Genomic DNA, 16,713 nt, shown 5'->3' on the forward strand with positions numbered 1-16,713 from the left:
TATTCTTAGAACATATAAACTGCCAAAACTGAAACAGAATAGAAAATTTGAACCATGACCGGCAAAGAAATTGAATCAATGACCAAAAATCTCCCAACAAACAAAAATCCAGGGCCAGATAGCCCCACAGGTGAATTCTAACAAACATTTAAAGACTTAATACCTATTCTTTTCAAACTATTCAAAAAAAAAATAGAAATGGAAGGAAAACTTTCAAAATCATTCTACAAAGCCAGCATTACCTTGATTCCAAAACTAGATTAAGACCTCACAGAAAAGGGGGAACTCCAGGCCAATATCTCTGATGAGAAATCCTCACCAAAATACTAGCAAATCAAATCCAACAGTACATTAAAAGAATCATTCACCATGATCAAGTGGGATTTATTCCTGGGTTCCAAGAGTGGTTCAACAGTAGCAAATCAATCAATGTGATGCACCACATAAATAAAAGAAAGGATAAGAACCATATTACCCGGGGATCCCTGGGTGGCTCAGCGGTTTAGCGCCTGCCTTCGGACCAGGGCGTGATCCTAGAGTCCCGGGATCAAGTTCCATGTCGGGCTCCCTGCATGGAGCCTGCTTCTCCCTCTGCCTGTGTCTCTACCTCATTCTCTCTCTGTGTGTCTCTCATGAATAAATAAATAAAATCTTAAAAAAAAAAAAAGAACCATATTACCCTGTCACTAGATGCAGAAAAAACACTTGACAAAGTATCACATCCTTTCATGAAAAACCCTCAACAAAGAGGGATAGAAGGAACATCTGTAAACATCATAAAGGCCATCTACTGAAAACCCACATTGAATATCATCCTCAATGGGGAAGAACTGAGAACTTTTCCTCTACAGTAAGAAAAAAGACAAGGATGTCTGTCCACTCTCATCACTGGTAATACTAGGAGTCCTAGCCTCAGCAATCAGACAGCAAAAAGAAATAAAAGGCATCCAAATCATCATGGCAGAAGTTAAACTTTCACAGTGTGCAGATGACATGATAGTATATATAGAAAACCCGATGGAATGGGATCCCTGGGTGGCGCAGTGGTTTAGCGCCTGCCTTTGGCCCAGGGCGTGATCCTGGAGACCCAGGATCGAATCCCACGTCGGGCTCCCGGTGCATGGAGCCAGCTTCTCCCTCTGCCTATGTCTCTGCCTCTCTCCCTCTCTCTCTCTCTCTCTCTGTGACTATCATAAATAAATAAAAATTTAAAAAAAATTAAAAAAAAAAAAAAGAAAACCCGATGGAATCTACCAAAAAATTGCTAGAATTGATACATTAATTCAGTAAAGTTGCAGGATATAAAACCAATGTACAAAAATCTGCTGCAATTCTATATACCATTAATGAAGCAACAGAAAGAGAAAGCAAGGAATCAATCCCATTTACAAATGCACCAAGAACCATAAGATACCTAGGAATAAATCTAACCAAAGAGGTAAAGATCTGTACTCTGAAAACTATGAAACACTGATGAAAGAAATTGAAGACAACACAAAGAAATGGGAAAACATTCCATGCCCATGGATTGGAAGAATAAATACTGTTAAGATGTCTATCCTACCCAAAGTGATCTACACATTGAATGCAATCCCTATCAAAATACCACCAGTAATTTTCAGAGCTAGAACAAATAATCCAAAAATTTGTACTGAATCAGAAAAGACCCCGAATAGCCAAAGCAATCTTATAAAGGAAAAGTAAAGCTGGAAGCATCACAATTCCAGACTTCAAGTTATATTACAAACCTATAGTGATCAAAACAGTATAGTACTGGCACAAAAACAGACACATAAATCAATGGAACAAAATAGAAAATGCAGAAATTGGGACGCCTGAGTGGCTCAGTGGTTGAGCATCTGCCTTCGGCTCAGAGGGGGATCCCAGAGCTCCGGGATTGGGTCCCGCATAGGGCTCCTTGCATGGACCCTGTTTCTCCCTCTGCCTGTGTCTCTGCCTCTCTCTCTGTGTCTCTCATGAATAAATAAAATCTTAAAAAAAAAAAGAAATGGGAAAATGGACCCACAATTATATGGTCAAGTAATCTTTGACAAAGCAGGAAAAAATATCCAATGGAAAATAGTCTCTTCAACAAATGGTATTGTGAAAACTGGACTGCAACATGCAAAAAAAGAATGAAATGGGACTTTTTTACACCTTACACAAAAGGAAATTCAAAATGTAATAAAGACCTAAACGTGAGACGGGAAACCATCAAAATCCTAGAGGAGAACACTGGCAGTAACCTCTCTGGCATTGGCTGTAGCAACTTCTTACCAGGTATGTGTCCTGAAGCAAGGGAAAACAAAAACAAAAGTAAACTATTGGGACTTCATCAAGATAAAAAGCTTCTGCACAGTGAAGGATACAATCAACAAAACTAAAAGGCAACCTTCAAAATGGGAGAAGATATTTACAAATGGCATATCTGATAAAGGGCTAGTATCCAAAATCTATAAAGAACTTACAGAACTCGGGACACCTGGGTGGTTCAGCAGTTGGGTGTCCACCTTCGCTCAGGGTGTAATCCCCATTCGGGGATGGAATCCCACATCAGGCTCCCTGTGAGGAGCCTGCTTCTCCCTCTGTCTGTGTCTCTACCTCTCTCTATGTCTCTCATAAATAAATAAATAAAATCTAAAAAAAAAAAAAACTTATAGAACTCAACACCAAAAAAAACAAGTAATTCAGTTAAAAAATGGGCAACAGACACGAAGAGACATTTCTCCAAAGAAGACATCGAGATGGCTAACAGACACATGAAAAGATGCTCAACATCACTCATCATTAGAGAAACACAAATCAAAAGTACAATAAGATAACAGCTCACACCTGTCAGAATGGCTAAGATTAATAGCACAGGAGACAACAGATGTTGGTGAGGACACAGAGAAAGGGGAATCCTCTTACACTTTTAGTGGTGCAGGTACTCTGGAAAAGACTGGAGATTCCTCAAAAAGTTAAAAATAGTACTATCCTGCAAACCAGCAACTGAACTACAGGTATTTACCCCAAAGGACACAAAAATACTGATTTGAAGGTATACACGTAATGTTTATAGCAGCATTATCAACTATAGACAAATTATGGAAAGAGCCCAAATGTCCATCCACTAATGAATGGATAAAGAAGTGTTATATATACACAATGGAATATTACCCATAAAAAAGAATGAAATCTTGCCATTTGCAAGGACATGGATGGAGCTAGGGAGAATTATGGTAAACAAAATAAGTCAGAGAAAGATAAATACCATGTAATTTCATTCATATATGGAATTTAAGAAATGTAACAGATGAACACAGGGGGAAAAAGAGAGGCAAAACATAAAACAGACTCTTAATTATAAAGAACATACCGAGGGTTGCTGGAGAGGAGGTGGGTAGGAAGATGGGTATTAAGGAAGGCACATGTTGTAATAAGCACTGGGTGTTGTATATAAGTGATGAATCATTAAATCCTACACCTGAGGGGCGTCTGGGTGGCTCAGTGGTTGAGTGTCTGACTTTGGCCCAGGTGGCGATCCTGGGGGCCTGGAATCAAATCCAGCATCAGGCTTCCTGTGGGGAGCCTGCTTCTCCCTCTTTCTCTGTCTCTGCCTCTGTGTGTCTCTCATGAATTAATAAATAAAATCTTAGAAAAAAAATGTTATGACCTTGAGTCATGCAAGAATTTCTTTGGTATGACACCAAAAGCACAATCTTTAAAAATGATAAATTTTACTTCAAAAAATATAAAAATTCTGTTGTTTAGTACTCTAATGAGAATGAAAAAACAAGCCAAAGACTTATGCTACAATATTCGTAATTCACACATCTGATAAAGGACTTTGTGTCCATTCTTTGTAGAGAAATCTCAAACTCACTGACAAGAAAACAACCCAATTAAAAAATAGACAAATTATTAGAACATTTCATAAAGAAGTCATACAAATAGCAAATAAGCTCTTGAAAAGACAATATACATCATTAGTCTTCAGGGAAATGCAAATTAAAACCACACTGACAAACCAGTACATACCTATTAGAATGGCAAAAATTTTTTAAAAAAGCACTGACTATATTAAATGTTGTTGATAATGTAGAGAAATTAGAACTCTCATACACTGCTGTTAGGATATGAAATGGTACAATCTCTTTGGGAAAGTTTTGTACTTTCTTATAATGTTAAGTACACACCTACCATATGTTCCAGTCACTCCTCTCCTGGATATCTACTCCAAACTAAAGAATGTATATATCTGAAGACTTTTATATAAATGTTCATAGTTGTGTTATTTGTCTAAGTGATCCCTAAAACTGGAAATAATCCAAATGGCCAATAAGAGTTCAACAGACCACAAATTGTGGTATATTCATACAATGAAATACTACTCAGCAATAAAAAGTAATGACCTATTTATATATGCAAGAACATTTTCAGTGAGTCTTTAAAACAATTTATACTGGGCAGCCCCGGTGGTGCAGCGGTTTAGCGCCACCTGCAGCCCAGGGTGTGATCCTGGAGACCGAGGATCGAGTCCCACATCGGGCTCCCTGCATGGAGCCTGCTTCTCCTGCCTGTCTCTCTGCCTCTCTCTCTCTCTCTCTCTGAATGAATAAATAAATAAAATCTTAAAAAAAATTATACTGAGTGTAAAAAGGCAGAAAATAATCATACATATTCTATCATTCCATTTATATACAATTCTAGATAGAAAATACAAACTAAACTATATTAACAGAAAGCAGATTAATGGTTATCTTGGGAAGAAAGGATTGCAAAGGGACACAAGGAAAGTTTTGACGGTAAAGAACATGCAGATTATCTTGACTATGGTGATGATTTCATAGTGTATGCATGTCAAAAAACACCTTATCTATATGAACTTTACTGAATGTCAATTATACCTCAAAAAAACTATTAAATACAAAAAAATCTTAAAATGAAAAAATTGACTCTATTTACCATTTCTAAGTCAGGGAAAAAACAAACTGAAGCTAACAATTAAACTCTTCCACCACTGGCAGCAGCTGGGGAGTTTTGAAAATGGGAGTCGATAACTGGTCCTTCCATAGTTCCTTTTATGATAAGCATGGTGGGGCACTAATCCTTCTCTAAAACAAGCTAAGGAGAGATTAGAGTATGCTAAGTAGGAGAGTTTTCATAAGACCTTCCTCATTAATCCTCCATGCCCACTGTACCAAGAAGGTCTGGAGTATGCTACAATGCCTTTTTTTTTCCATGTAAACAAACAGAAATAGAGAATATCCAAGTTAGAGGAAATGTTCTGAAGTTAGACCATAGGAGTTCACAGCTTGGCTGCACTGTTTATTAAAGATGTGACCTTGGACAAATTCCCTACTTTCTTTGTGCCTCAGTTTCCTCATTTGTAAAATGTGCATTCATTCAATGAATGTTTATTGAAAATGCCCCCCAAAAAACTCTTAAAAATGGTCATCAAGAGGTCAATAGACCACAAATTGTGATATATTCATACAATGAAATACTACTCAGCAATAAAAAGTAATGACCTATTTATATATGCAAGAACATTTTCAGTGAGAAAAATGTATATAATACAATCACAACTAGAAAATAAACCTTCCTAATTTTTGTTTTCTCAATAAGAGATTAAGAGGACAAAAAAAGAAAGAACTAACATAAAAATGTTTAAGAGTTAAAATTTTAAAACACCATGTCAAGTATAGAGATGTAGTTAGAAAAGAATAGTGTGTAGTTTATAAATTACACTATAATTCAACTGATTCTCTCTATATATATTGTATTTATTCACTTGAGGAAAGAGGTCAAAGTGGAATCTGTAGATCAGATTACGATGACACAGGTAAAAAGAGCTAATCAAGTACAATTCTATAATAAATGTATCAAATCAACACACTGTACACCAAACTTATACAACGTTATGTGTTAATTATATCTCAATAAAAATAAATTTTTAAAAATAAAAGAGGAAAAAAGCACAACTATATTGTGATCTCCTAACAACACTACGACCTCTCAATAGTCAATCATCTTGATGTTAGGCCTATTATGTTTTCTTAAAAAAGCAATATTTTAATTATTCGTATTCTTACACATTTATAATGTTGCTTTGTTAGTTTTCCAGTACTGTAATTATTATGTGAAACATAAGCCAATTCCTACAAGTTTTAGACAAAGTTTGTCTCATGAGATATTACCATAATATGTTACTAAGATTTCCAATTTGGCATTTAAAATATAATTAACACTGAATGCAAATCTTCAATCTGAGTCTACCCATGGATTTACAAAGGAGTCCAAATGTCTTTCAGCAGGAAAAAATGAAAGTAGCAACTGCATCATGATAAGGTTTTAATATAGCCATTAGGTCATGTTTATTCAGTGATATGGAATGAATGAATGAATACAGTTTATTCAGTATGATTATGGAATTTTTCCATATATGTACCTATTTTATAAATCACTTTAAAAGCAGCTTGAAAACATTCATTAGACAATTGCTATGACTAAAGCTAGAACTCAGTAAAAGGTACTAAGGGAAGGTATTGATTTTCATGTTCAGAAAGCATTATTCATTCTGATTGTGAAGAGGAACCCCAGTATGCACATAATAAATTAATATTTAAATGATCATTTTGTTAGAAAAATAACAGTTACCTGTGATACACCCAACTTTTTACAAGCATCAAGAAAATTTTCTACATTTCTTCGACATTTTGCCATGCTCAGTTTAGGCTGTAAAGTAAGAGGAAAAAGGCATTTTTCAGGCATATTTATACAGAAATTTATCAATACTAAAAATTAAATTTATTGAGGTATATTATTTAAAAACAGTTCCAAGAAGCTCTACCTCCCTTTAGAAAACTAACAAATTAAAAAAAAAAGAAAGAAAAGAAAACTAACAAATTGTAGACAAAACTTACCACTGCTGGTGATGGCACATGAATACTAGCTACAGAGCGTGGCCTTATGTGATTGGCTAAATGGCAAAGAACAACTCCATCCATCAGCGCAGCTCCAATGTCATCAGGCAAAATTACTTTTAACCTGGATTCAAGATTCTATAAAGAAATGGATATAAATCACAGATATCCTATAAATAGATATGCTACATATTTATATTACTAATCATTATATAATTCAAACTTTTAAAAAGCTTTGCAAATAAAATGCAGATACTTTGCTAATTTTCCAAGTTAAACCCATTTCACAAAGCAGATCTGTAAGGTCAAGCTCACTTACATTCCGAAGTTGTCGTATTTGTTCTCGTTCTTCCCGTAGATGTTCCATCTTTCTTCTCATTGTAAATCCAGGATCTGCTGCCCCATATTCCTGACGAGATGAGCGGCTAAAAGCTATAAAAAGAGAAAGTTCCTAGCTTATCACAAGGCTAATAGGAAGACTCAACCAGTGGTGGGAAAAGAAGCATGATAATGAAGAATCAGTACAAAACTACATAAAACACTATTACTTATTAATACATTCTAAATATTTTTTCATAGATTATAATTGGAATCTACTTATCTGCACAATTGAAAGCAACAGGGAAGACAAGTGTAACGATTTCTACCACCTACACATGTTCTTATTTAAACATACTAGTTATTAAAAACTTATGATCCAGGTTAAAAATTATTATTGAACATAAATCTGCCTTTATTATATTTAAAGAAAAAGGAAATTATTCTTGAAGGTCAATACAGTTATTCAGGAATAAAAACTATAATTCAATACCTTGCCAAGTAACATGGATCCATTTTCTTTTGGGCTTGCCAAATGCGAAAAGATCCCTTTTTAAAACCACAATATAATGGAGTGCTACAATTTCAAACAGTATTTGGTCTGCTGGCAGAGTGGTCATTCTAATAGCAGTCACAGTAGAGTGGAAATAAGACTGCAGTATATCTAAGGCAAAAAGCTGAGGTTTCAGGAGCTTGAAGGTAAAGAGGAAGAAAGAAATGGGGAACGGGAATTGGAAAGACAAATAAGGTTAAGAGAAAATTACTTTTAAGAGAGGGGAAAGAATCTATGTGTACTTAAAACTACGGAATCAATCCCACTTAAGCTGGAAAACGCTAATTTCATATATAACCAAAAAAATTTAGTTGCAGAATATGCACTTACCTGATCTAGGCTTCAAGCCAAAAGGACCATGTGAAAAACCATCAGTTCTATCATATTCCTAAAAAAAAAGAAAAGAAAAGAAATAAAACCACTTTTCTTTCAAAATAGTCAAGACAGTTATTTATATCCATTCCAACTTTAGATGTATTTATTTGTTTCCATGATTGGTGGAGTACAGAAAGGCAAACTGTATTTCAATTCAAATTGATACATTTCACTTTTAAAAAGTCTACAAATATTTGCTAATTGATCTGACTACATAAGCTTGCAAATACTTCCCTCTCCTAGTGTAAGGAAAAATAAAAATTACTGAATTACATAAAATAAATAGGTATTATTTTTTGAATGAAGAACCAGATTAAAGCCTCCACAAAAATTAAATAAGCTTCAATGAAAAATAAATGGTTAGCAATATTTACTCATTATCTACTAATGACTTGACATTTAGTAGATAATCTGAGACAAATCTGCATATTCACACTAATAGGGGATGATAGCTGATACTAATAAATGATAAATTATCATCTCTTCTATTTGAATATACATTGTTTCAAAGTGCTTTCACACAGTGGTGTGCTGCTGAAAGAATTGGTATATTTTAAAAATCTGAGCTTGGAGTTAGAAAGCTTAGGCTAACTCTTGAGCAAAACATTTAATTTCTGTGACTATTTCTTCATACTTAAAATGGGGTGTTTGTTGTGAAGTAACTGAGATAACTAAAAGCACTTTGGAAATTGGGCTTGCCAAAGGCAAAAAGATCCCTTTCATAATTTCAGCAGTACCTTATTTAACATTTGCAATAGCTGTGAAGCAGCTGGCTTCAGTCACTTGTCTACCATTCACTGACTGGAGTCAATAAATGATTGAGATTTACTGATTGGGAAATGTTCCAATCTCTTTAGCTTGGTAAAGGTTACCAATCTCTTTAGCTACAAAATCATGAGGATAATACCCAGCTCATGGGACTACTTTAGGTTCAAGTGTATAGACAAGCACTTTGTTAATAGTATAGTACTAGGAATAGGGTGGCTCAGTTAGTTAAGTGTCTCTTGATTTAAGGTCAGGTCTTGATCTCAGGGTTTTGAGTTCAGGCCTCGTGTTGGGTTCCATGCTGGGCATAGAGACTACTTCAAAAAAAAGAGTGGCTCAGTCAGTTAAGCATCTGCCTTCAGTTCAGGTCATGACCCCAGGTCCTGGGACCAAGTCCTGCATAAGGCTCCCTGCAGAGCAGGGAGTCTGCTTCTCCTTCTGCCCTTCCCTTCTACTTGTCATCTCTCTCTTTCTCTCAAGTAAACAAATAAAATATTTTAAAAATTTTTTTTAATTAAAAAACAGTATAGTACTATACTAGGGGTGCCTGACTGGCTTAGTCAGTGGAGCATGAGACTCTTGATCTCAGGGTTGTGAGTTCAAGCTCCATGTTGTACATGGAGCCTACGGAAAAAAAATTTTTAATTAAATTTAAATTTAAAAAATAGTATAGTACTATACTGTTTTTTTTTAAGATTTTACTTATTTATTCATAAGAGACACAGAGAGAGGCAGAAACATAGGCAAAGGGAGAAGCAGGCTCCCCACAGGGAGCCCAATGCAGAACTCTATCCAGGGACACTGAGATCACACCCTGAGCTGAAGGTAAACGCTTCACCACTGAGCCATCGAGGTGTCCCTATACTAATTGATTCTATTTTTTTTTAATAATTGATTTTTACCATTTTCTTTCACAGACGAGATGGAAGTAATCAGAATTCTGTTGATTCTCTAAATCTTCTGCTGATTAACATGTTATATGCAGTTCCAGTTGAATGTTAGCTGAGCCACCAAAACACTTGTTCATCACCCTATCCACCCACAAGCTCACAGTTTATCTTCATTATATTGGTTAAAGCGTCATGAATTCCCCAAAACTTCACTTATCCAAATGTAAGCAAAATGTATTATAAAAGCAATATAATTTGAGAAAACTGGCACTAATACTCTCCCTATGAGCACAGATCATAAAATCATAAGGCAACCAGGGAACTAGTCACTTATATGCTTACATTTATTATAACTGAAAGTAAAAGAAAGGATTAACAAGAGCATGCAACAAAGACTAATTTTAGGATATCTTAATTTATATTGCTTTCTAAAAGAATGCAAACAATTTTACTTCTCATATAAATAATTTAGGAACATGTTTATAAAGCTAATATCCAAATCCATTTAAAACTTTCATAATGCAACTCATCCAAAACAATAAACAAATGATCCTGGCTTTTAAAAAAATTAACACTGCCTATATAAAATGAAATACCTATGTAATTAACTAAAGTTATATGGTGAATATGGATGATCCAAACATTTAGACAAAGTTCTGAATTCACCAAATGAATACAGAATTATTTATTACTAATGCCAACACACTTTTAGAACACTAAAGAAGGTAATATGAAATAGAAAAGATGCTGTTTCGAATTTTTAAAATTTATCTCTTGTTGTAAAGTAATCCATCTAACTAAATTAGAAGAATCAATCACCAGAGTATTTGGGTGAGATCTCACAAATGCGAACTTTCACCCACCCCTTCTCCCCATGTTCTCCCTTAGGTCTAAGATGCCAGTAAATGTGTACCCTTCTGTCGATAGGAACAACCCACCACAGGGAAGTTTCTCGTGGAAAAAGGAAGTTTCTCTTGCATTGCTTTCAGACCTAATTGGCTATGAGAAAAACCAAAGGCCATTGCACAATGCTGAAGTACTTCTTTCAAATTTAAAATTGCAAAGCCGTTCTTATCATTTATTTCAAAATACAGATGAATTATAAAACAAAAGAATTTATAAAGTGAAGTCTTCTCTATGTTCTATAGGAATTTTCCACTAAGTAATTCAGGTGATATTATTATTATGAATATTTGTACAAAAGATGGTGTTCTTAGAATTTTTTATACGCTAGATTTGTACAAATTAACCTACTGTGGATTTTTTAACATGGGTGAATAAATTATATTGTTTAAAAGAAAAAGAAAGATGAAGCTAGAGAGAAGAGACAAGGAAGAAACCTATGTAAACACATAAAAACAGAACTTGTACCTCAGATGATACTGGAGATTGTGGTGACATACTAGCATTATCACTGTCTTGCTAAAATAAAAAAATAAAAAGATGAAAGATGAAATTAAAATACAAATGATGATTTAGACATATAAAAGAAAAACCAAAAACTGTTTTGATCAACTGCTAAAGGAAGAATCTGGAAAATACTATCAACCACCTTGCCACTCAAAGTGTGGTCTGTGAACCAACAGCTTCAGCACCCTTTTGGAGTTGGTGAGAAATGCAGAATCTCAGGCCAACCCTACACCTGCTAAACCAGACTCTATACTTCAGTAAGGTCCCCAGGTGATTGATTCATAAGCACTTTAAGGTATTAGAAGCACTATCTATTCACATCAAATATTCCTATAAATCTATTTCCTTTAAAGAACACAAATGAAAAAAATCTTTCCATATTTCTTTTTTTTTCTTTCCGTATTTCTTAGGAGAGAGCCACATGTTAGGATTAATTCCTGATGGGAAATGCCAATGGGATGGTACAATCCCATTGACAGAGATACATGGAAGCATGCAAAAATTCCATCCCTCCAAGTAAGAACATTTTACCTGGGAAATTATGTGTATCTAATATAGGCTTAGAAATAATTAGAGAACTTAACTGCATAAAATAATATTAAATGATCCATGTTTTTTGAATGACTACTACCAACCAAATATAAAAATCTTCACATTTAACCTTGAATATGCATGCCACACAGGACATTCATTCAACATTCAATAAAAGATGATTGCTTACTATATGTCAACTCTGTGCTAGACAACAGTGGAGTATTCAAACTGAGTAAAATATCATCCACTCAAGGATCTCTCAGTCTAGGGGGAACACAGATTCATTTGTACAGATAATACAACCTTCTCAGTACAGTGTTAGAGCTATGTATGCATGATATATGATGAGGCACAGGTAAGGGGCACCTGGAGAAATGGTAGGAGTGAAAGGGCAAATTTCCTGAAAAAGTGAAAAACTGAGTAGTGTGTTTACCAGAAAGAGAAGGAAGGGAACAACATTCCAAGATGAGAGGACAAGGACAAAGGCACAGAAGCAAAAATGAAACGATGATGCAGAAAACCTTTGAGCAGTCCATATTGCTGGAGAGTACTGAAAAGCAAGAAAAAAACAGAACAGATCATGAGCTGAGGCTGATGTGCTAAGAAGGGGCCTGACCAGGAAGGATCAAGAATTTATCTTCTAAGTGACAGGACATAGTGAAGGTTTCTAAGCAAGGGGATGACCTCATCCCGTTTTTGTGTTCTTTGGAGTAATCATTGTGGCTTGCAGAGAGTACAATGGACTGGAGAAAGGGAAAAGAGCAAGGATGCTATTGTGGTGGTACAGGCAAAAAATGCTAAGGGCCCATGCCAGGGCAGAAATAGCAGAAATACAGGTGGAAAATGTATTCAAAATACTTCAGTATCAAAAAGAAAAGTTAGCTCTTTGGTAACAATAGATATTAAAGCAGGCAAGACCATAGTGGATATAAAACACAAAGGGACAGAGACAATAGCCAAGCTGAACCTCTAGCTCAGGGTTCAGCAAACATTTTCTGTGTGGTTCCATTTCCTAAAATTAAAGTTTTCAGAAGCCCTGCCAAGTACTCAATATCAAATTAACTACCAATCCCTCCAATCAAAAATACACAAAGCTTAAGTATTTATGGTGATGACACAGTGTCATTTCAAAAATGCTAGGCTGCTGCATAATTTTAAATGGTAAGGTAGAAAAATTTATAATAATGCACAAACTGTAGCAATCTAATATTTAAAAATGTTAAAACAGTACACAGAATTTACAGAAAAAGATTAATAAATGCCAAAAGAATCTCAACTGACTACGAAGTTGATTTAGTAAGACAGAAGATGAGAAAATGTAAAAGACAAATGTTAATAGAATTCTAAAACTGAACTATCAGAAATTCTGTTCAAAATAAAGGATATATGGAAACTAAATAATTAAATTAATAACTGCATGATGATACTCAGTTTTTATTATTAGAAAAAAAAACATGCATTAAATCACTAACAAGAAACTGACAGAGGTATTATATCTTACTCTGATGAACCAACTACATATGAAAAGTAAACATTTTAAATAATTGCTACTATGACCCTCTTTTCTCACCTCATCGTTTTCATTGCCACTTGAACTCTTCCTTGATGATTTATACTGAAAAATATTTAAAACATACACTTTATTTTTCTTTGAACATATGAATTCTCTACCAATAAATTATATGTGAGGTATATTCATATTTTGGCACTTTTATTAAATTATCTGATACTAACATTAATTATATAACCAGTTTAAACAATCCTACCACTTATTAATAGCTAATACATACAGGGCTTTCATGTGCAAGGCATCGTTCTATATATCTAGCAACATTTCCTTCCTGAGCCGATCCACTTCCCATTCACCTCAGGTTTCCTATCTGAAGGTTGTCTTAAACTCTTCAGTTTTCTTAATCCACTATATCCAAAACATCATTGTCAATTCTTTTTGTAATCTCTCTGACTTGCTTCTTTTGAATTCTTAAAACTACCAATTTATCCTAGGGCCCCATTACCTCCCACCTAGATGGTAATCGCCCCATTCAAAAATGCTATCTATTGTTAAGAAACCTACTGATTTCAGGTAAGAAAAACCATTACGTTAGGTATATATTTGACCATACAATAACAGTAATAGTGATAATAGCTAATACTTATATTAGTGATTACTATGTACCAGGCACTGACAAAAGTATGTTACACATATCAACCCATTTGATTGTCCTAAAACGCTAAAGTAAATATTATTATCTGCATTTTATACTGAGGCACCAAGGTCATATGCTTAAAATAAAAAATGCTACTATGTCAAAAAGCTTTGTTTTTACAATCAAGAATTACAGAAATACAGAATGACAACCACCAAAGTCCTCTAGGATTCTTATTTCTAACTCCTCCTCACCACAAATAATCCTGCAAATTAATGGTAGATTAAAACATTCAAAACACTATTTGCATCTCATGATTGATTCCCCTACTGAAAAACCTACTTTCAAATTATGTTCAACTTTCCTTGCCTGGCATTCAAAGTTCTATTTAATGGCCCCCTTTCTTATGCAGCATTATATTCCATAACTCTTGGAAAACTAGATCTATCTGATAGCTCAACCACAGATTGGAAGGCAAGCAGTATATTAGGGATTACAAACACCAGACCTAAATTCCTCCATTGTCTCTCCAGTGATTTATGACAACTACCCTACCCATGATGTTTGCTGACAATACATTGTCTTGGTTCTATTCTACTTCAACAAAAGAATGACATTTGCACAGCAGACGCCAGGACCTGAAGATGGCCATCAGTCATCCAAGTAAAGGAAAAGAAACTCAAGGATGTCAAAACAGAGGAGTTGCCAAACTGAATACTGTTGCAGGATCTCGCCTCTAAAGATACTGGTTGGAGTGTTTCAAAGAACTTACTACCAGTATTACAAGTATGTCAATGTGAAGAAAGGGAACATCATCGGGGTTTCAATGTTGCTGGAATATTACATGCTTTTCAACCACTGCCTTTCATACAAGCAACTCAAACATGAACAGCTACACAAGTACCACTGAAGAGGGCACAGTCTATATTCCTGGCCATGACCTTTGTAGGGTAGATTTTTGTAGAGCAAAAATCCCTGATATTTGCTGAATCCTTTCATATTTTAATTGAGAATTAATACCAGATAAAAGATGATTGGTACAAAAACAAAAAACCAAAGAATGACATTTGAGTGAATAATAAGCTAGTATTTATTAAATGTATACCTTGGGGCAAGTGCTATTCTGATAGCCATTTTACATTATTAAGTAATTCAGCAGTTATAATAATCTTGTAAAAAAAGATACTATTAGAGTCATTTGGGGATAGAAAAATTAAGCTCAGCAAGGTTAGGTAATTTGTCAAAATCACACAGTCAATATCTAAGTTAAAAACTGGAACCAACGTGGTTTGATTCTAGAAGCCAAGGCTTGTGCTCACTTCAGCAGCACATATATTCTAGCAGCCAAGGCTCTTAACCACTATCACTAAATCCTGAATGACTAGTAGAAGTTTGCCAGGAATAAAAGAAGAAGGAAAGCACAAACTAATAAAAAAAAAAAAAAAAGCTCAGCCTATGCAGAAAACAAAGAATAGCCAGATGGCGGAGCGCCTGCGTGGCGCAGTCAGTTATGCATCAAACTGTTGGTTAGGAGAGATAAAGAGCTTCCAAGACAGGCAGGAACTGAAAGAATATGTGACCTCCAAACCAGCTCTGCAAGAAATTTTAAGGGGGACTCTTAAAACTCCCCTTTAAGAAGAAGTTCAGTGGAACAATCCACAAAAACAAGGACTAAATAGATATCATGATGACACTAAACTCATATCTGTCAATAGTAACTCTGAACGTGAATGGGCTTAATGACCCCATCAAAAGGCGCAGGGTTTCAGACTGGATAAAAAAGCAGGACCCATCTATTTGCTGTCTACAAGAGACTCATTTTAGACAGAAGGACACCTACAACCTGAAAATAAAAGGTTGGAGAACCATTTACCATTCAAATGGTTCTCAAAATATACCCTAAAAACTATAGAACACTTCTGAAAGAAATTGAGGAAGACACAAAGATGGAAAAATATTCCATGCTCATGGATTGGCAGAATTAATATTGTGAAAATGTCAATGTTACCCAGGGCAATTTACACGTATAATGCAATCCCTATCAAAATACCATGGACTTTCTTCAGAGACTTAGAACAAATTATTTTAAGATTTGTGTGGAATCAGAAAAGACCCCAAACAGCCAGGGGAATTTTAAAAAAGAAAACCATATCTGGGGGCATTACAATGCCAGATTTCAGGTTGTACTACAAAGCTGTGGTCATCAAGACAGTGTGGCACTGGCACAAAAACAGACATATAGATCAATGGAACAGAATAGAGAACCCAGAAGTAGACCCTGAACTTTATGGTCAACTAATATACGATAAAGGAGGAAAGACGATCCACTGGAAGAAAGACACTCTCTTCAATAAATGGTGCTGGGAAAATTGGACATCCACATGCAGAAGAATGAAACTGGACCACTCTCTTGCACCATACACAAAGATAAACTCAAAATAGATGAAAGATCTAAATGTGAGACAAGATCCCATCAAAATCCCAGAGGAGAACTCAGGCAACACCCTTTTTGAACTTGGCCACAGTAACCGGAGAAGGACAAACAGTGTATGTTCTCATTCATTTGGGGAATATGAATAATAGTGAAAGGGAATATAAGGGAAGGGAGAAGAAATGTGTGAGAAATATCAGAAAGGGAGACAGAACATAAAGACTTCTAACTCTGGGAAATGAACTAGGGGTGGTGGAGGGGGAGGAGGGCGGGGGGTGGGGGTGAATGGGTGACGGGCACTGAGGGGTACACTTGACGGGATGAGCACTGGGTGTTATTCTGTATGTTGGTAAATTGAACACCAATAAAAATTAATTTATAA

The 16,713-nt window shown here is 35.2% G+C and overlaps 1 protein-coding gene and 1 non-coding gene across 2 annotated transcripts in view; both read right to left on the reverse strand.

Annotated features, from left to right (window-relative positions):
* The window catches only part of LRCH2 (leucine rich repeats and calponin homology domain containing 2), a 109,686-nt gene that overhangs the window by 13,099 nt on the left and 79,874 nt on the right, over positions 1-16,713 (reverse strand). The window contains exons 15-20 of the mRNA XM_055339052.1: positions 13,324-13,368; positions 11,181-11,231; positions 8,110-8,167; positions 7,228-7,340; positions 6,909-7,046; positions 6,643-6,720 (exon numbers count right to left, since the gene is read on the reverse strand). Coding sequence (XP_055195027.1) covers positions 6,643-6,720; positions 6,909-7,046; positions 7,228-7,340; positions 8,110-8,167; positions 11,181-11,231; positions 13,324-13,368 — 483 coding nt within the window. The remainder of the gene's footprint in view (positions 1-6,642; positions 6,721-6,908; positions 7,047-7,227; positions 7,341-8,109; positions 8,168-11,180; positions 11,232-13,323; positions 13,369-16,713) is intronic.
* LOC129518997 (small nucleolar RNA SNORA35) lies at positions 10,715-10,843 on the reverse strand. The gene has a single exon (XR_008666317.1). It is a non-coding gene; the product is annotated as a small nucleolar RNA SNORA35 (small nucleolar RNA).

This window comes from Nyctereutes procyonoides, unplaced genomic scaffold (genome assembly GCF_905146905.1).
Source record: "Nyctereutes procyonoides isolate TBG_1078 unplaced genomic scaffold, NYPRO_anot_genome, whole genome shotgun sequence".
Classification (NCBI taxonomy): domain Eukaryota; kingdom Metazoa; phylum Chordata; class Mammalia; order Carnivora; family Canidae; genus Nyctereutes; species Nyctereutes procyonoides.